Source organism: Balaenoptera acutorostrata, chromosome 18, assembly GCF_949987535.1.
Source record: "Balaenoptera acutorostrata chromosome 18, mBalAcu1.1, whole genome shotgun sequence".
Lineage (NCBI taxonomy): Eukaryota > Metazoa > Chordata > Mammalia > Artiodactyla > Balaenopteridae > Balaenoptera > Balaenoptera acutorostrata.
This window is the reverse complement of record NC_080081.1, coordinates 55512812-55534224: the sequence shown is the minus strand read 5'-3', so window position 1 is coordinate 55534224 and position 21413 is coordinate 55512812. Positions and strand designations below refer to the sequence as shown.

The following is a 21413-nucleotide window of genomic DNA, read 5'->3' as shown; positions in this document are numbered from 1 at the left end:
GGCTCACTCATGCTGGGGGTAGGGAGGCGTACGGATGCGGGGCGGGCCTGCGGCGGCAGAGGCCAGTGTGACATTGCAGCAGCCTGAGGTGCGCTGTGTGTTCTCCCGGGGAAGTTGTCCCTGGATCACGGGACCCTGGCAGTGGCGGGCTGCACAGCCTCCCAGGAGGGGCGGTGTGGTTAGTGACCTGTGCTTGCACACAGGCTTCTTGGTGGCGGCAGCAGCAGCCTTAGCTTCTCATGCCCGTGTCTGGGGTCCGTGCTGATAGCTGCAGCTCACGCCCGTCTCTGGAGCTCCTTTAAGTGGCGCTCTTAATCCCCTCTCCTTGCACACCAGGAAACAAAGAGGCAAGAAAAAGTCTCTTGTCTCTTCGGCAGCTTCTGACTTTTTCCCGGACTCCTTCCCGGCTAACTGTGGCGCACTAGCCCCCTTCAGCCTGTGTTCACGCAGCCAACCCCAGTCCTCTCCCTGCGATCCGACCGAAGCCCTAGCCTCAGCTCCCAGCCCCCGCCCATCCCAGTGGGTGAGCAGACAAGCCTCTCAGGCTGGTGAGTGCTGGTTGGCACCGATCCTCTGTGTGGGAATCTCTCCGCTTTGCCCTCTGCACCCCTGTGGCTGCGCTCTCCTCCGTGGCTCCGCAGCTTCCCCCTCACCACATGCAGTCTCCGCCCACGAAGGGGCTTCCTAGTATGTGGAAACCTTTCCTCCTTCACAGCTCCCTCCCACTGATGCAGGTCCCGTCCCTATTCTTTGTCTCTGTTTTTTTCTTTTTTCTTTTGCCCTACCCAGGTACGTGGGGAGTTTCTTGCCTTTTGGGAGGTCTGAGGTCTTCTGCCAGCATTCAGTACGTGTTCTATAGGAGCAGTTCCACATGTAGATGTATTTCTGATGTATCTTTGGGGAGGAAGGTGATCTCCCTGTCTTCCTCTTCTGCCATCTTGAAGCTCCCCCTCTCTTTCTCTTTTTATTTTACCTCACTATAAACTCATATATTGAATTTCATATATTGACCTCATTATAGACCTATGGATTTTTTACATTCAGTGAGTTATCATCACTATTGTTTTTCTTTCTTATTAAATTGAGGTATAGTTGATTTACAATATTATATTAGTTTCAGGTGTACAACATAGTGATTCACAATCTTTTTAAGTTTTATAGTTTTTATAAAATATTGGCTATATTACCTGTGCTGTACAATATATCCTTGTGGCTCATTTATTTTATACATAATAGTCTGTACATCTTACTCCCCTACCTCTATTCTTCCCCTCCTCCCTTCCCTCTCCCCACTGGTAACCACTGGTTTGTTCTGTATATCTATGAGTCTATTTCTTTTTTGCTATATTCACTAGTTTGTTTTATTTTTTAGATCCCACATATAAGTGATATCATACAGTATTTGTCTTTGTCTGACTTATTTCACTAAGCACAGTACTCTCCAAATACATCCATGTTATTGCAAATGGCAAAATTTCATTATTTTTTATGGCTGAGTAATATGCCATTGCATATACATACCGCATCTTCTTTATCCATTCATCTGTTGATGGACACTTAGGTTGCTTCCATGCCCTGGCAATTGTAAATAATGCTGCTATGAACACCGTGGTGCATATATCTTTTCAAATTAATGTTTTCGGTTTTTTTCGGATATACACCCCAGGCGTGGAATTGCTGGATTGTATGGTAGTTCTGTTTTTAGTTTTTTGAGGAGCCTCCATACTGGTTTCCACAGTGGCTGCACCAATTTACATTCCCACAGCGTACAAGGGTTCCCATTTCTTCACATCCCCACCGATACTTGTTGTTTGTGGTCTTTCTGATGATACCCATTCTGACAGGTGTGAGGTGATATCTCACTGTGGTTTTGATATGCATTTCTCTGATGATTAGGGATGTTGAGCGTCTTGTCCTGTGCTTGTTGGCCATCTGAATGTTTTCTTTGGAAAAATGTCTGTTCATGTCTTCTGCCTATTTTTTGATTGGGTTGTTTGTTTTTTTTTATGTTGAGTTATATGAGCTGTTTATATATTTTAGATATTAACCCCTTATCATCATATCGTTAGCAAGTATTTTCTCCCATTCAGTAGGTTGTCTTTTTGTTTATCTGTTTTTTCCTATGCTGTGCAAAAGCATTTAAGTTTGATTAGGTCCCATTTGTTTATTTTTGTTTTTGTTTCCTTTAGGAGACATATCCAAAAAATATTGCTACAATTTATGTCAAAGAGTGTTCTGCCTATATTTTCTTCTAGGAGTTTTATGGTCTTACATTTAGGTCTTAAATTCATTTTGAGTTTATTTTTGTATATGGAATGAGAAAATGTTAATTTCACTCCTTTACATGTAGCTGTCCAGAGTTCCCAGGACCACTTATTGAAAAGGGTGTCTTTTCCCCATTGTATATTCTTACCTCCTTTGTTGCACATTAATTGACCATAAGTGTTTGGTTTTACTTCTGGGCTCATTATTCTGTTTCATTGATCTATGTATCTGTTTTTGTGCCAATACCATACTGTTTTGATTACTGTAGCTTTGTGGTGGAATCTGAAGTTAGGGAGTGTGATAGCTCCAGCTCTGTTCTTCTTTCTCAAGATTGTTTTGGCTATTTGTGGTTTCTTGAGTTTCCATACAAATTTTTAAATTATTTGTTCTAATTCTGTGAAAAATGCTATTGGTATTTTGATAGGGATTTCATTGAGTCTGTAGGTTGCCTTGGATAGTGTGGTCATTTTAACATATAATTCTTCCAATCTATGAACACAGTATGTTTTTCCATCTGTGTCATCTTCAGGTTCTTTCATCAGTGTCTTGTTGTTTTCTGAGTACAGGTCTTTTACCTCCTTAGGTAGGTTTATTCCTAGGTATTCTATTTTTGTTTAAATAAATTTATTTATTTTATTTATTTGTATTTGGCTGTGTTGGGTCTTCATTGCTGCACGCGGGCTTTCTCTAGTTGTGGCAAGCGGGGGCTACTCTTCTTTGTGGTGCGTGGCCTTCTCATTGCGGTGGCTTCTTTTGTTGAGGAGCACAGGCTCTAGGCAGGCAGGCTTCAGTAGTTGTGGCACGTGGGCTTCAGTAGTTGTGGCTCATGGGCTTTAGAGCGCAGGCTCAGTAGTTGTGGCGCACGGGCTTAGTTGCTCCACGGCATGTGGGATCTTCCCGGACCAGGGCTCGAACCCATGTCCCCTGAATTGGCAGGCGGATTCTTAACCACTACGCCACCAGGGAAGTCCCGGTATTCTATTCTTTTTGATGCTATTGTAAATGGGGTTGTTGTCTTAATTTCTCTTTCTCATAGTTTGTTGTTAGTGTATAGAAATGCAACATATTTATGTATGTTAGTTTTGTATCCTACAACTTTACCAGATTCATTGATGAGCCCTAGAAGTTTCGTGGTGGTGTCTTTAGGGTTTTCTATGTATATTACCATGTCATCTGCAAACAGTGACAGTTTTACTTCTTCCTTTCCAATTGGATTCCTTTTATTACTTTTTCTTGTGTGATTGCTGAGGCTGGGTAATCGCTATTGTTTTTAATGTTCAAATTGTCCCATTTGGCCCGTAGTAGCCTTTTTAGGGTAGCCCCTTTTGAAATGACCCAATCAGTCTTTGAGTGCTTACTTGCTTTCTGCTATAATAGACATACCAGGCTACCTTGTACTCTCCTGCCTCAGACTTGGAGTCAGACCTGGTTCTTTTTAGTGGGGAATGTATCCAGAAATCAACATATGGGTGCTAGGTCTGCTCATTATTACTAAAGTGTGCTTATTACATCAAGACTCTTCAGTGGATAGAATTAGGAAATACATATGATTTTAAATAAAAGGTTCCTATTAATATTACTTCCAATTCAAATTTACAGGGAGTATCTATTCTGCACCTTTTTGCATTTTGTTTTATATCTTTCCACTTGGAGTTAAAATCTTCTTTCTTAATCACTTTTAATATGTTTACTTTTTGCTTTATTATACTATATATAAAATAGTTTCAAATTTTTTCAGTAAACTACTTAGTAATGTTTAAGATTTCTGTCCTTAGAATGTAACCCACCAAGAAAGCACAGTCAGAGTAATATGTTCAAAGACCATCTGAAATGATGATTTTCTGTGTGGTTATGTTATTATTATGGTAAATATTTTGATTCATTTGTTTCTGCTTGTATTTAATTTTTAAGATTTAATTTTTCTTTCCTCTTTTCTCTTTTATTTTTGGTGTAATCAGCACTTATGTGGTTCAGAAATCAAAACCATAGAGTTGTCTTGCTTCCATCCTTATTCCTTCCACCCCATTTTCACCTATCCCCTTGTTGTCTTCATATTCTTGAAAATTAAACTCATTTAGTGAAGCTTCATTCTCCTAAACAGGGCCTTATTCTCGTAATTGACATTTTAAATTCTTTGTATATTAATAAGTCACTGTTTCTATGTTCAGAATTCCCCAAAAGTTATTAGGTAGTTTCTATAACATTTGGGAGAACATGACATATAACATCGACATATTTGCTGTATAACTACTTAATATACTGTAACCACAAGAAATGGGAAATTACTCTTCATCTTTTTAGTGTTTATTGAAATTTAATCTGTGTAATCTGTGTAATCTTTTTCTTCACCGTATAGTACTCATCTTAGAGGAAACAAAAGAACAACCAACTAAGTTATATATTAGATTCTAACCTCAACCCTGTTATTAGTGTACTTTTCAAAGAGAATGGTCATACTTGCTATCTGTCTTTCATGGAAATAAATGATAAATGTGGAACAAAATGTTAGGTCTCCCCTCAAAAACAGCATATTTTGTATATATATCTGTATATTCATATATAGATATATATTTCTGTGCATTCGTGTGTGTGTGTGTAAATATCACAAAATTTCCTAAGGCTGTCATAACAAATTACCACAAGCTTAGTAACTTAAAACCACAGAAATGTATTCTCCCACAGTTCTACAGGTCAGAAGTCCAAAATCAAGGTATTGGCAGGGCCATGCTCCCTCCAAAGGTTCTGGGGGAGAATCCTCCCTTGCCTTTTCCAGCTTCTGGTACCTCCATGTGTTCCTTGGCTCGTAGCTGTACAACTCCAATCTCTGACTCCAAATTCACATGGTCTCCTCCTCTCTCTCCTCTAGGTGTCTTTTATAAGGACATTTGTCATTGGATTTAGGGCCTATCCGAATAATCCAGTATGATCTCATCTTAACTCAATTATGTCTGCAAAGACCCTTTTCCCAAATAAGGTTCCAGTGGTTAGAATAGAACATATCTTTTGGGGTGCCTCCATTCAGTCCATTAACAAGCACACACATACACACACAGTGGAGTCTCATTCGCAGTAGTTATGTTCTACAAAGTCACAGTGAATACTGATTTAGTGAATACTGAACTATTTTTTCTAGGGAAAATATATATACATATCTCACATAGATTATAATCCTGAATCCTAGAGACACCCTATTCTGGTAGATTCTATTTTCTTTATTTTACAAAAGAGAAAATGATGTTCAGAAGTGTTAAGTGACTTGCCTTGAGGCACGTCATTCACAGGTGCCAGAGTTGAAATTCAAACCCTGTCCAGCTGGCCCCAGAGCCAGAGCTTCTTGCACTGCCCTGCCCTGCCCCTCCTGTCCTCATCCTCTGTCATCTCTGTAGGAGCTGAAACAAGAAAGCAGAGAGTCACCTTGTTGGACCTCAGCTGGGAACATGCATGTGTAGAGCAATGTGAATTTTTTGCTGCTCTGCATATGTCTGCAAATGACTGTGAAAGTGCTGCAATAATTGACTTGCGGGAACAAATAAATTCTAGGTATATTTGCAAATACAGAATCAGGGAATAATGAGGATCAACTTTATATGTATGTATATATATTTTTAAAATATATTTTGTATCTAATGTAGCTTTGTGGGATGATAGATGAAACTTCTGAAAGATTACATAACTCAGTGATCTCATAGCATCATAAGTCAGTGTTAAAAATAGCATCCGTTGGGGACTTCCCTGGTGGTCCAGTGGTTCAAAATCTGCCTTCCAATGCAGGGGACACAGGTTCAATCTCTGGTTGGGGAGCTAAGATCCCACATGCTGTGGGGCAACTAAGCCCACGCGCCGCAACTACTGAGCCTGCGCGCTCTGGAGCCCACGCGCCACAACTAGAGAGCCTGCAAGCCTCAACCAAGACCCAATGCAGCCAAATAAATAAATATTTTTTTAAAAAACAGCATCCGTTGGAATAGGGAGTTTATGGTTCTTTCTTTGGTATAAGTTATTTCACCTCTTAGTCAAATGGCTGTGACTTAACACAAAATAGTACAGTTTATTTGAAAGATTTGGGATCAATTTAGTATTAAAGTATTTGTTGAGTGTAGAATTTACTCATGCTATACTTTTTGTTCTAGGTAGATGTGAAAGTGGACCCCAAGGATTTACGAATAGATACATTTCGAGCCAAAGGAGCAGGAGGGCAGCATGTTAATACAACTGATAGTGCTGTCAGACTTGTCCATGTCCCCACAGGTAAGCTAGTCCTTTTGCTTTTGTACTTTTAACTTTTTTTCACATCTTATAAAACTATTTGGCATTTAGAAAGAGTCTTATGTTGCTGTCTGGTTCCTTGCACAAACCCTTTAAAGGTGACACTGGGGTCATGGGTCCGAGGTCCCCAAGGTGTTCATATTCCCTTCTGTTTGGAAAAGGAACCTCCTTGGCTGTGTGTATTTAAGAGTGAGGTTCTAAAAGCTGAGTGCATGGGTGCCACTTATCCACTAATAAGTTTCAGCTGAAGGGCAGACAGGTGATTAATCAGCTTTTTTATTAGAGCCCTTCAAATGTCAGCATTTGTAGATCTTTTCTCTTGGGTATTTTTTTCTCTTGAGAAGGATCCTCCTCCAGGACACCTGAGGGTAAGGTCAAGGTCTCACCATTCAGTAAGCAAACGTTTACTTAATCCTTTTTTATTCAGTTGTAGGCCTCACACTTGCCTTCCTTTGCACCTATTTAGACTCAAGCCTGGAACTTTCCTTATTTAATTCTCTAAAGACTATACCTCCTGCTTCCTGCAGATTGAGGGAGGGGACTTGAAGATCTAGTTGTTATATAGACTTTCTGTATCTAGTCCCCAGACTGTCAACCCTGATTTCTGGGGTGCCTCATTAGTGCCTCCATGCCAGAGCCTGTCTGGCCCTCAGCGGGCAGATGGGCTTGGTTCTGGTCAGCACCTCCCTCGACAGGGGGTTCGACCTCACCTTCCTCCTCTCTGCTGAGTCATTTGCCATTCTTCCAGCCTCTTTTTCTTTTTTATTCTTTAATTAATTAATTAAATAAATAACTTTAAATTGAAGTATAGTTGATTAACAATGTTTTAGGTGTACAGCAATCCATCCACTTTGTCTTTATATATTGTGTTTGGAGACTACACTCATCATCTCATTTTATTTCAGATGGAGTTTGTGTTCCTGTTCTTGTTGTTTCAGTGCAATTTATAAAAAAATGTTATTGAAGTATAGTTGATGTACAATGTTGTGTTAATTTCTGCTGTGCAACAAAGTGACTCATTTATAGATATATGCGTTCTTTTTTCGTATTCTTTTCCATTATGGCTTATCACAGGATATTGAATATAGTTCCCTGTACTATATAGTAGGACCTTGTTGTTTACCCATCCTGTACATACTAGTTTGCATCTGCTAATCCCACACTCGCCATCCTTCCCTCCCCCCACACCGCCACCCACTTGGCAACCACAGGTCTGTTCTCTATGTCTGTCAGTCTGTTTCTATTTTGTAGATATGTTCGTGTCTTTTTTTTTTTTTTTTTTTTTGTAAATCACCTGGGCTTTCTTTTTTTATATATAAATCTATTTATTTTATTTATTTATTTTTGGCTGCGTTGGGTCTTTGTTGCTGTGTGCAGGCGTTCTGTAGTTGCGGCGAGCGGGGGCTACTCTTTGTTGCCGTGCGTGGGCTTCTCATTGCGGTGGCTTCTGTTGTTGCAGGCACGGGCTCTAGGTGTGCGGGCTTCAGTAGTTGTGGCACGCAGGCTCTAGAGCGCAGGCTCAGTAGTTGTAGCTCATGGGCTTAGTTGCTCCATGGCATGTGGGATCTTCCTGGACCAGGGCTCGAACCCATGTCCCCTGCATTGGCAGGCGGATTCTTATCCACTGCGCCACCAGGGAAGCCCTGTGTCGTATTTTAGATTCCCCATATAAGTGATATCATATGGTATCTGTGTTTCTCTTTCTGACTTCGCTTAGTATGATAATTTCTAGGTCCATCCATGTTGCTGCAAATGGCATTATTCATTCTTTTTTATGGCTGAGTAATATTCCATTATATACATGCACCACATCTTCTTTATCCATTCATTTGTCGATGGACATTTAGGTTGCTTCCATGTCTTGGTTATTGTAAATAGTGCTAATAACATAGGGTTGCATGCATCTTTTCGAATTATAGTTTTGTTTGGGTATATGCCCAGGAATGGGATTGCTGGGTCATATGACAACTCTATTTTTAGTTTTCTAAGGAATCTCCATACTGTTTTCCATAATGGCTACACCAACTTACATTTCCTCCAACAGTGTAGGAGGGTTCCCTTTTTTCCACACACTCTCCAACATTTATTATTTGTAGACACTTTTTAATGATGGCCATTCTGATCAGTGTGAGATAGTTTTTGTAGTTTTGATTTTCATTTCTCTAATAGTTAGCAATGATGGGCATCTTTTCATTTGCCTGTTGGACATCTGTATGTCTTTAGAGAAATGTCTGTTTAGATCTTCTGCCCATTTTTCGACTGGGTTGTTTGTTTTTTTGTTATTGAGTTGCATGAACTGTTTGTATATTTTGGAAATTAAGCCCTTGTGTGTCACATCATTTACAAATATTTTCTCCCATCCTGAGGGTTGTCTTTTTGTCTTGTTTATGGTTTTCTTTACTGTATAGACGCCTGTAAGTTTGATTAGGTCCCATTTGTTTATTTTTGCTTTTATTTCTATTGCCTTGGGAGGCTGACCTAAGAAAACATTGGTAGGATTTATGTCAGAGTGTTTTGCCTATGATCTCTTCTAGGAGTTTTATGCTGTCATGTCTTACATTTAAGTCTTTAAGCCATTTTGAATTTATTTTTGTGTACAGTGAGAGGGTGTGTTCTAAAGTTTTTTTTTTTTTTTAATAGATTTATTTATTTATTTATTTATTTTGGGCTGTGTTGGGTCTTCGTTGCTGTGCACAGGCTTTCTTTAGTTGTGGCGAGCTGGGGCTACTCTTTGTTGTGGTGCGTGGGCTTCTCATTGTGGTGGCTTCTCTTGTTGCAGAGCATGGGCTCTAGGCATGCGGGCTTCAGTAGTTGTGTCTCACAGGCTCTAGAGAGCAGGCTCAGTAGTTGTGGCGCACGGGCTTAGTTGCTCCACGGCATGTGGGAACTTCCCGGACCAGGGCTTGAACCCATGTCCCATGCATTGGCAGGCGGATTCTCAACCACTGCGCCACCAGTGAAGCCCCTAAAGTTCTTTATTGACTTTCATTCCATAAGAAACTGTAAAAACCTAGAATTATATACATGAGCAAAATAACAGAAAACATTTAAAACAATCCCCAACAACCATTGTTGGTATATATCTTTGGTGTATATCCTTTCAAATTCTTTTCTATGCATATATAAATATATCCTTTCTCACCAAAAGTGAAGTTATAATGTTTGTAGCTTACCATAATTTACTTAAGAAATCCACAAGGTGTTGAATACTTAGTGTGTTTTACCTAAACCCTGTATTCTGTATTATAAACAGTAATAATTAGCTTAAGATGAATTAAAAATTAAAAACAAAGTAAAAGGTGACCAAATTTCTGAAAAAAATGAACTAAAATACTTTAAAACATTAGAGGATTATAAAACCACCCTGGGGACATCCCTGGTGGTCCAGTGGTTAAGAATCCGCCTTGCAATGCAAGGGACTCGGGTTTGATCTCTGGTTGGGAAACTAAGATCCCACAGGCTGTGGGGCAACTAAGCCCACGCACCACAACTAGAGAGCCCACGTGCTGCAACTAGAGAGCCCACGTGCCACAACTAAGACCCGATGCAGCCAAAAATAAAAATAAATAAATAAATAAAATAAGTGAATTTAAAAAGTAAAATAAAATAAAGCCTCCTTGAGAGCATAGATGGTGTCTTATTCAAAAAGAAAAAAAAGAAAAAACACTACACCCTGGTCAGCCATAAATTACTAACTTTGCAAAAGTGACTGAAGCTTGTATTGCCAGACTACCTTGGGCCAATTTTTTACCCACTTAGATGTGGTTCTTGGACCTAAAGAGGACTTAAGTCTTACCCACAAACCTTATTTTCAAAGCCCTTTTATAATTTTTTTTTAACAACTCCAGCACCTTGTTTCAACATACTCTACCCCTCCCCCCAGTCCTCTATTCCTGAGGGAGTATTTAACGATTAAATACTCTTCTACAGAAAATGTATTAAAATAGATAATGAAGTGATTCCCTCAGGAATTACTGAGCTGGTGAGTAAGAAAAGGTCTGGCTTGAGCCACTGGATGAGAACAGTGCAGGTATATAGACGAAGTCAGTATAGGTCAGCTAATAAGAGGAATTTGAAACAAATCTCATGACTGTCTGGTTATCTTGAAATGGAAACTTTCATATTCCTTTGGGTGCTGAAAAAAGGATTCCTGATTTAAGAGAGCTCCAAGCAAGTGCTTGGAAGACGTGAGCAAGTTGGTGCCCCAGCCCAAATGCATGGCTGCAATAAAGCAGTCAAGAAATAACATTAAACCAATAAGGGGGAAGCCTGCTTAAAGTTATTAGCAGGTGTGATTGTAGCTTATTTAGACAGGGTGAAAACATAGTTTGAAGGGTAGAATTTTATAGAAATTTTAAAAATCTCCAGCAAAATAGTTGCTGCCTTATCAGTGCAAATGGCCTAAGCTAAGAGGGTTTTGGTTTTTGTGATGCAGAAAGGAAAGTACCTTTCACCTCTAGTGTACCTGGGAGCAGGATTGGATATAGACCTCCAGAGTGGTAGCTGCAATGTTAAGAACACAGCCTGAAGTCTCAAGAGTCACCATTTCGGGGCTAGATTTGGGCTGGTAACTGGACGTCACACAGTGAGCCAAACCCACCCAAATCCAGAAGTCGACTAACCAAAACATGTGCAGTTAGATATGTTGATTAGCTGGATTTAGAACCAAGACAGCTGAGAAACTTTCACTATAAACCCTTCCTTTTAAAGAGTTTGGGTAGTTTCTTTTTATTGGTTTCTATATATAAAGTCTTTTTGTCTTTTTCCTGTTTTCTGTTATTTTTTTACTTGAAGTATAGTTGGTTTTTACAATATTATATTAGTTTCAGATGTACAACATAGTGATTCAATACTTTTACAGATTATATTCCATTTAAAGTTATTACAAAATAATGACTGTATTTCCCTGTACTGTACAATATACCCTTCTCATCTGAAATACCTCATTTAGACATCAGAATCTAAAGAGCTATCTAAGCAATTACCATCATAACCCAGGAATAGTTTCTGGAGTGTGCTAGATCTAAAATGTTTTTCATCCTTTTCCTGATTAACCTTTCCCCCTTTAAAATGTTCCTCAGTTCTATCTTTTTTATCAGTTTTATTGTGATATAATCGACACCTCATCTCTATTCTAATTTGATTTGTGGAGGCTCCAGTTTATCTCTGATCCCTGTTATTTTTCAGGACTTGTAGTAGAATGCCAACAAGAACGATCACAGATAAAAAATAAAGAAATAGCTTTGCGTGTGTTGAGAGCTAGACTCTACCAGCAGATTATTGAGAAAGACAAGTGTCAACAACGAAGTGTGAGAAAACTGCAGGTAAGATTTATTGAGCGAGGGCTTCCCTGGTGGCGCAGTGGTTGAGAATCTGCCTGTCAATGCAGGGGACACGGGTTCGAGCCCTGGTCTGGGAGGATCCCACATGCCGCGGAGCAATTGGGCCCGTGCGCCACAACTACTGAGCCTGCGCGTCTGGAGCCTGTGCTCCGCAACAAGAGAGGCCGCGATAGTGAGAGGCCTGTGCACCGTGATGAAGAGTGGCCCTCGCTTGCCGCAACTAGAGAAAGCCCTCGCACAGAAACGAAGACCCAACACAGCCAAACATAAAATAACTAAATAAATAAATTTAAAAAAAAAAAAAAAAGATTTGTTGAGTGAAATAACTTAATGCCTCTGTACAGAAAGCCGTCATTTTATGCAGAAAATGGAGTAAATATTCTTAATAGAATGGAAATATCTTGGAGCATAGGAAAACATGCTCATTTGTAAATAGCAATAATTTAAGACTGACTGGTTATGGCTAAAGTTGGACATGCCAGTTTGGAAATAAGTAGAGGAGATATGTGTAAACTAAAAATTGTTTCCCAGTTGTTTCCCTCCAGTTGTAGATCATACTTGTCTTCAAAGAAAATTAGTGTAAAAGACAATTCTCTGGAAATTAAGAGATTTTTCAGATTTTTAATTTAAAAGCCTATGCTTTTATTATTGTATAACTTTATTTTTTTTCCTACATTTAAAAAAAATATTTATTTATTTGGTTGCACCAGGTCTTAGTTGCGGCACATGGGCTCCTTAGTTGTGGCAGGTGGGCTCCTTAGTTGTGGCATGCATGTGGGATCTAGTTCCCTGACCAGGGATCAAACCCAGGCCTCCTGCATTAGGAGCGTGGAGTCTTATCCACTGCGCCACCAGGGAAGTCCCTATTATTGTATAACTTTATGTGGGATCAAAAATATATGGCACTGCAAAAAACTGGTAATACTGACTGCTTCTGATGCAGTCTGGGAACCAGGAGTAGAAGAGAGATTAATTTTTTGCTATATACCCTTTTGTACTTTTTGAATTTTGTACTATATACATTTATATTATTATTTATACAAATATATAAATAGATAAGTTTTAAGCAAAATGAATAAATGTCATTGTTTTAAGTAAACAAAGGGTTGTATGATTTTTAACTCTAAAAAGGTAAACTTTGTCTTTGAGAGAAATTGGAAGAGACAGTGGAACCCAGAAATAACTGTGCTTTTGTGTTATTTGCAGGTAATTATACTACAGTAAATTTGGAAGAATTTTGTGGCCTGTTAGGAAAATTAATTGTATAAAACTAAACATTAATTATTCTTTTCACCTAGATGTCCTAGTCTTTCACACTTTTTCCCTTCTCATTTCCCTTACCCACATTCTAACTTGCAAGTAGTAAAAGTGACAGGATGATTTATTAATCCTCTATCTGTGGTAATCCCAGTCTGTGGCCCAGCATCAGTATACACGTTTGCAGATAGGAATGCTCATTTACAAAGCGTTACTTCTTGGCAGCTAAGTGATAACATAAACACTGTCAGCTCTGCCACATTTGATTTAATAAAAGACATTGGGTTTTACTTGCCATTTGACATTTGGGCATCACATGTTTCACACAGTAATTCTCAAAGTAAGTATTCAAGATTGGCCTTACGCAGATTGTGGGCATGTGTGTCGTCTTCAGTAGTCTGGTTTGAAAGGCCAGAAATGACCTCCGTGTCTCCCATCTGTGAAATTTTTTAGTAGATATTTCTGACGCTTGGAGGAGTTTTTCTTCAGCTAATATATACAGTAGCTTTTATATGGAAGGCATTATGCCAAGTTCTCAACCCTGGTTCCACTTACCACCTAGAGAGCTTTGTAGATGTCTAGTCCCCATCCCCAGAGATTCTGATATAATTGATCTGGGTGGGATCCTAGGCATAACTGTGGTGCCTTGGGATAGCAGTTTCCAAACCTGGCTGGTTGCAGAATGGATGGCCTGGGGACTGTTTTAAAACTACATAATCCACGATTCAGTGTATCTTAGGTTAGGTTTTCATTTCAAATGAATCTTTCATTTAAAAACATTCCCCTGGTGATCAGCCATACTTAGGACTTTAGTTTCATATTGTTTGCTTTAGAAAGTAAGTTATAGCAATCTTTTTCTTTTATCTTAAAAAGGGAAAGTGAGATACCTGTTAACTTACATAATATTGTAGCAACTATGCTTCAATAAAAATAAATAATAAAATAAATTTTAAAATAAAAAGTGGGGGCTTCCCTGGTGGCACAGCGGTTGAGAATCTGCCTGCCAATGCAGGGGACACGGGTTCGAGCCCTGGTCTGGGAAGATCCCACATGCCGCAGAGCAGCTGGGCCTGTGAGCCACAATTACTGAGCTTGCGCATCTGGAGCCTGTGCTCTGGAGCAAGAGAGGCCGCGATAGTGAGAGGCCCGCGCACCGCGATGAAGAGTGGCCCCCGCTTGCCACAACTAGAGAAAGCCCTCGCACAGAAACGAAGACCCAACACAGCCATAAATAAATAAATAAATAAATAAATAAAATTTAAAAAAAAGAAATTACCTTTAAAAAATAAAAATAAAAAAAAATAAAAAAAATAAAAAGTGAAATAGATAACTAATAAGAACTGCTATATAAAAATAAATAAATAAATAAAGTGAAATTCAAAAATTCAAAAAAAAGGTAAAAAATAAAAATAAAAAATAAAGTAAAAAGTGAAAGTGAGTGAGAGAGGGTGTTGTGTGCATTGTATGTGGGGGGAGGGAGGGCAGATGAGCAGACTAGGAATACAAATAACCACAGCAAAAGGCAAAATGGTGTGCAGTGAAGAAGATTCCAAGTGCATGGGGTTTTGAAGGAGGAAGATAACATATTTCACATTGGGACCGGGAAAGACAGAGATGGTAGGAGAGTATTAAGGAAGGGCACCCCTTGAGATGCGGTTTTAGCAGAGTTAACAGACCTGCACGTAATTGTGATATGGTATAATAAGTGGCATTATAGAGGTTCATATAATTTTCAGAAGTGATGCTGGGAAAGTTGGCCACATTATGAAGTACCTTGAATACTGAGTTGAGTTGTGTCTGCTTAGTAGACAAGAAGGAGCCAAAGAAGGAAATTTATCAGAAAGCTGGGCTTTAGGAAAACTAAGCAGGGCAACACAATGTAAGCAGAGAAATGGAAGATTCATCAGGAGAGTTTTACAGGAGTGTAATGAAAGTAACGAGCCCTTGAATGATAGATAGTAGAAATGGAAAGGGCAGGATAGAATAAAAGACCCTTGAAACCACTGGAATTGGGCAGTTAGAGAATGGGATGAGCTGAAGTTCCTTTCACGGTCTATATCAAAGCCTGGCAGATAGTAAGCTCCCATGAAATGTTTGTTAAAGTGTAGGGTGTCAGGTTTCCTACTTAGATCAAAGGGAACATTGTAGGGTCATTTATAGAAACCAGCAGGAAGAACTGACTGAGATAGAAAGATAGTTTGGTTTTAAATATGTGGAGTTTGAGGTACCAAAGAGACATTAATTCTTTTTTGTTCTTTAATTTTTATTTATTTATTTATGGCTGCGTTGGGTCTTCGTTTCTGTGCGAGGGCTTTCTCTAGTTGTGGCAAGCGGGGACCACTCTTCATCGTGGTGTGCGGGCCTCTCACTATCGTGGCCTCTCTTGTTGCGGAGCACAGGCTCCAGACGCGCAGGCTCAGTAATTGTGGCTCACGGGCCTAGTTGCTCCGCGGCATGTGGGATCCTCCCAGACCAGGGCCCGAACCCGTGTCCCCTGCATTGGCAGGCAGATTCTCAACCACTGCGCCACCAGGGAAGCCTGACATTAATTCTTATAACTAAGCTTTACAGACCTGTAGTCCTAATAAGTTCCGCCCATTCCTTGTCACTTTGTATATATGAATTTAGAAAAGATTTAAACTGTTAAAATAGAAAAGTCATTTACAAGCACTTTTCCTATTGTAATAAAAGTAATTATAAAGTTAAAATATGAATTGCTTTTTGTTATGGCACAGGTGGGAACAAGAGCCCAGTCAGAGAGAATTCGGACATATAATTTCACCCAGGATAGAGTCACTGACCACAGGATAGCATATGAAGTTCGTAATATTAAGGTAATATCAGTGAGTATGCTTTATGTGCCTTTGATTTTCAAAGAAAGTGTAGTCAAATTCTAGAGAGTAATCTCTGAAATATTACCACGTAATTTAAAAACATTGAGATAGTTTATATTAGTACCCCAAATTTGCAAACACTTTTATTAGTTTGCTAGTAAGAAATATGGTCTTTATGCCAGTATGAAACAGCTATCTTTGAAATTCCAAATTCTTTGTTATGTAATCACAATGGATTAATGTATTTTCAGTATATGTCTATCAGTTTTCTATTACTGATTACCAAATTACTGCAAATTTAGTGGCTTAAAGTAATGCTTATTTATTATCTCACAGTTACTGTAGGTCAGAAAGCCAGGCACGACAGAGCTGAGTTCTCTGCTCTGGGTCTCACAAAGCTGAAAGGTGCTGGCCAGGCTGCATGCCTTCCTAGAGCTTGGAGTCCTCTTCCAGGCTCATGGGGTTGTCGGCAGAATTCCATTTCCTTGAGTTGTAGGAGTGAAGCCTCCATTTTCTTGCTGGTCATCAGCTGGGTGCTGCTCTCAGCTCCCAAAGACTGACCACAGTTGCTTGCTGTCTAGTCCCCTCCGTGTGCCCTCTCCCATTGAATCTCTTGCAGGAATGGCCTTCTTAAGGGCTCACCTGTTTAGGTCAGGCCCACCTGGATACTCTTCCTTTTGATTAACTCAGAGTCAACTCATTAGCCATCTAATCACTGGAATGATAGTCCATCATATTCACAGCTCTGCCTGCACTTAAGGGAGGGAATTTTGCAAGGTGTGTACACCAGGGGGCATCTTAGAATTCTGCCTACCACAATGTGTATCATTATATTCAGGTGTTACAATGATTCTGTTGGGGGGAAAAGACCCTGTCGGTTTGGTTTGAACATTCACCTAACTAAACCCCATGTCGTCGGGATCACTGACAGTAATACATTAATGGTGAAGCACAGAAAAATTTTTTTTCCTTCCATTGAAGGGGAAAGTGAACTGGTTCCCATAAAGGACATTGTGGACAAGGCAGAAGGGAGAAGGTTTGGATCCTTGTCCTTGGTGCTGTGTGATACCTCGGGCTTCTTTCACTTGATTCTGTCTCATTCTGTACACAAAATTAAAGTCCTAGTTTTACAGAGGAAATGTCTGTGTTTTTAACATATTTAGAAATTTCTGTGTATCTTTTGCCACTTCCTCTGTCTTTGCAGCAATTTAAAGCTGTCTTGCATAAGAACATCATAGCCTTGTTGAAAAAGAAAATATTTACTAGCTTCCCTTTCCTCAGGAAACACACAGTAATAACCAAACATGTTTGGCCATACTGTTCTAATTACACCATAGTCTTTCAGTTGCTTTTCTCGTGGTGGTGATGGTTTTTCATGAGACAGCCACATTCTCATGACCAGTAATACTTTTCAGAATAGCACATAGGTGCTCAGCATAGTATTCAGTCATGAAACAGAGGCAGATTAACTGGCTTTTATAGTTATAAAATATCTGACTTTGGCCTAAATACTAACATGTTATTATTAACTAAACTAGCATGCCAGACTCAGAAAGAGTAAGGACAATCATACTGGTATGCTCTACGAATCACTAAGCAACTTATTGGAAAGAAAGAAAATGCTCCATATTAGTGAAGGGGAAAAGTTTGAAAATGGTATAAAAAAAATGTTGCAGTGAAACATTAAAATCTGTATGCAGGACAGGAAAGAGACTAGTCGGACTGAATAATTTAGGAACTGAAGAGTTGCAGATGAGGCAGGAAGTGACGAAGGCCTTAACTCCAGGGTAGCCGCCACAGGACAGAATGGAAGGAGTGGAGAGGAAAGTAAGTGGGTGCCTGTGGGACTCTGCTCAGCTCTCCTCCCTTATTCTAGAACCTGGCCTTCTCCCTGCTCTGTCAGTTTGGTTTGAACATTCACCTAACTAAATCCCATGTCGTCGGGATCACTGACAGTGATACGTTAATGACGTATTACACATTAATAACGTAATACCTGGCCTTCTCCCTACTCCGTCCACATAGTTCCTGACGGAGCTGCTATGTTCCTACATGATCATGATTTTGACCCAAGACAATAATTGATTTGTTGGAGGAGGGGAAATCCAAACAAGCCCCAGTCAATGAGTTTCTTCCCAGGATTTTTAAACTAGAGACAAAGATGCTCATTCTCTTGGTGGATGAAGCTGAAATATGTAAAGCTTACAAGAGGTTAGAAGCCACATTTCCAGCCATGGGGAGAAAGCAGTCTTCAGTGAGAGAAGAATGAAGCTGATATATTGAAAGGAGCAAAAATGGGAGAACTGGATGCAAAGAATCCTGATGATATGAATCCCCACATTCATTTATTCCTGAGGCCCCGCTTCATTCCCAGGGTGGTGGCAGCCGCCTTGTACATTCGTGCCCTTGGGTTCTCTGAGGTCACTCAGGATGCTTGTTATGAATTCCCTTGTAGCTAATTTTATTTGTATTTGTATTTATCTAGATAATAAGCACGGACTACCATGTAATATATTATTTTGTATTTTTATTCTGTTTCCCAAAGTTCTTGTGCAGATTCCTTAGCATCAGCCTATCTCCTGCCCTGTTATTCCAGTTACACTGGAAATTTGCCCTTGTCCTGGGCTTTCAATGTATTTTGTTTCCGTACCTTTCTTCATATTTATTCTTTTGACTGAAATGCTCTGTTTGTCTCTATTTGGAGAAATACTGTTCTCTTTTTAAGACCTAATTCAAATTTTTCTTCCTTTATTTTTTAATTTCTTGCACTGTATTATGCTTATGTATTACCTAGGTCTCCCACTAGATTGTGAGCTTCTGAAAGCTGGGAACTACAGCTCCTTCATCTTTTTTTTTTTTTTTTTTTTTAATTTTTGGCTGCATTGGGTCTTCGTTGCTGCGTGTGGGCTTTCTCTAGTTGCCGCGAGCAGGGGCTACTCTTCGTTGCAGCGCACGGGCTTCTCATTGCGGTGGCTTCTCGTTGCAGAGCACGGGCCCTAGGCACACGGGCTTCAGTAGTTGTAGCACGCAGGCTCAGTAGTTGTGGCTCACGAGCCCTAGAGCGCCGGCTCAGTAGCTGTGGCACATGGGCTTAGTTGCTTCGCAGCATGTGGGATCTTCCTGGATCAGGGATCGAACCCATGTCCCCTTGCATTGGCGGGTGGATTCTTAACCACTGCACCACGAGGGAAGCCCCAGCTCCTTCATCTTTGATCTTTGTATCGCTAGCACTCTGGTTAATCCAATTGAACTCTAAATGTGATGTGATTATTAATAAGAGTAATAGGGCTTCCCTGGTGGCGCAGTGGTTGAGAGTCTGCCTGCCAATGCAGCGGACGCGGGTTCAAGCCCTGGTCTGGGAAGATCCCACATGCCACGGAGCAACTGGGCCCGTGAGCCACAACTGCTGAGCCTGCGCGTCTGGAGCCTGTGCTCCGCAGCGGGAGAGGCCGCGATAGTGGGAGGTCCACGCACTGCGATGAAGAGTGGCCCCCACTTGCCACAACTGGAGAGAGCCCTCGCACAGAAACGAAGACCCAACACAGCCAAAAATAAATTAATTAATTAATTAATTAATTAATTTTAAAAAAACTTTAAAAAAAAAATAAGAGTAATAATCCTTTTAACATAATTTCCAGATGATGAAATCACATTGGCAATAGTCATAATAATTTGAGCTTACAGGCACACTAATTTTATAAGCAATTTTCATATTATGTTCAAAATGGTATAAATCTTAATTTTAAAATTACATCATAGTGCTCTTGCTTTCTGTTTAATTTTAAAGTTTAATCAACATCTTACTATATGCTAGTGTTTTGTGGAATACAAAGATAGTAAGGCATATCTTTTCCCCTACAGTTTAATTTGAAAGAGAAATGTGTACACTTAACCTGAAATTTAACTTCCAGACCATTCAAGAAAGACTAAATATAAGATTAGTTCATGCCTACATCTAAACTTTAAATGGTCTATGTTCCAGATGCCAACATTAAAATATTTCTATTAAGCCAATGTCTGGGTTTTTAGCATTTCCAAAATAGGGGGCTGTGCTAATTCACTAATCCCAACAACTCTATTACACAGAACCTTTATAACACAAGAAAGGTACTTGAAGTCATTATTTTACTCGTTTCTCAGAGAGAAACTTCAGGGAAGTCTTAACTGAAACAGTTTCCACCCAATGGAATTATTTGGAGGTTAACACGAGAGAGGTTTTCCTCAATTTTTTATTTTGAAATGTCAAGCACACATGTTTAAAGACTAGTCCATATATACCCTATACCTAGATGCAACAGTTGTGAACATTTTGTTATGTTTGCCTTCTCTTTCTCCTCCACTTCCCGTTTCTCTCTATAGATACACCTGTGTTGCTACTGAACCATTGGAAAGCAAGTTGCAGACCTCAAGACACTTGTTCCCAAAATATTTCAGTATAAATATTTTTCAGTTACACAGGACTTCTAGATTTTAAAACCACTGTATTTCTAATTTAAGAAAAAACAGAACTATTATAAACCACTTACGGATTAAATAATTTGAATTTGGACGGTTGGCTAATTTAAAAATGCTAATTTAAACAATTTAAGAAAGAGTTTAATTCCATTTACTCTTTTGGGATTCACGTTTTACATTAAAAGGCAAAATTAACTAGGGATCCTCCCAAGTTAGCAATTGTGTTCCTTATATTGTGGATTAGTAATCCTTTGTTGCTATTGAATAATGACTTTAAAGCAATGAAATAAATGTATGCTTAATTCTTTGTTTTGTTCCTCCGTAATCAGGTTTTCATAGTAACTCTCTTTCACCAGGAATTTTTATGTGGGGAGAAGTGCCTGGATCAGCTAATTCAGAGATTGCTTCAATCAGCAGATGAAGAAACCATTAATGAATTTTTGGATGAAAACCTTAAATCAGCAAAATAAATACTGATTTATAATTTATTATTATATAAATGAAATGGACCTATGTCAAGAAGCAGACCGAGGTAGGGAAATCTTTATGAAAGTTGATAAAGAGCAGCTAAAAATACATGGCACTCACAAAAATATTTTTTAATGAATCCAGTCACATTTCTTGACCTAAGTTTATTTTAGGTTTCCTGTAAAGTACAGTCCAGCTCTTCAAGTAGAAACAAAGCATGCATTGTTGAAAAGAGAAATAAAGTATTGAGAATTGACTATGTGATGTAGGACAGATCACTTGTTCTCTTTATATGCCTTTTTTTTAACCATCTATAAATTAAACACATTTCACATCTGTTACTTCAGGACTTTGCCCGTGGTAAAATTTAGTGATATAAATTTATAAACTTGTTTGTAAACTCCTATTTAAAGACAAAGTACTATTAATCATGTTAAAGTTAGGACTTAAACTGCTACTTTTAAATAAAAAAGTAAATAAAAGTTGTGAAGAATATGAGTTGATAACAATGAGCATCTCTAGGATA

The 21413-nt window shown here is 39.2% G+C and overlaps 1 protein-coding gene across 9 annotated transcripts in view; it reads left to right on the top strand.

Moving 5' to 3' along the window:
• The window catches only part of MTRF1 (mitochondrial translation release factor 1), a 55204-nt gene extending 34053 nt beyond the window's left edge, over positions 1 to 21151 (top strand). For 7 of the 9 annotated variants that reach the window (XM_057532737.1, XM_057532736.1, XM_028167525.2 and 4 more), the window contains 4 exons: positions 6396 to 6513; positions 11719 to 11855; positions 15866 to 15973; positions 20776 to 21151. In XM_057532737.1, coding sequence (XP_057388720.1) covers positions 6396 to 6513; positions 11719 to 11855; positions 15866 to 15973; positions 20776 to 20889 — 477 coding nt within the window. In that variant the 3' untranslated portion in view covers positions 20890 to 21151. The remainder of the gene's footprint in view (positions 1 to 6395; positions 6514 to 11718; positions 11856 to 15865; positions 15974 to 20775) is intronic. The other 2 variants (XM_028167527.2, XM_007186801.3) reach the window with 2 other exon arrangements.
• Positions 21152 to 21413: the final 262 nt, after the last annotated feature.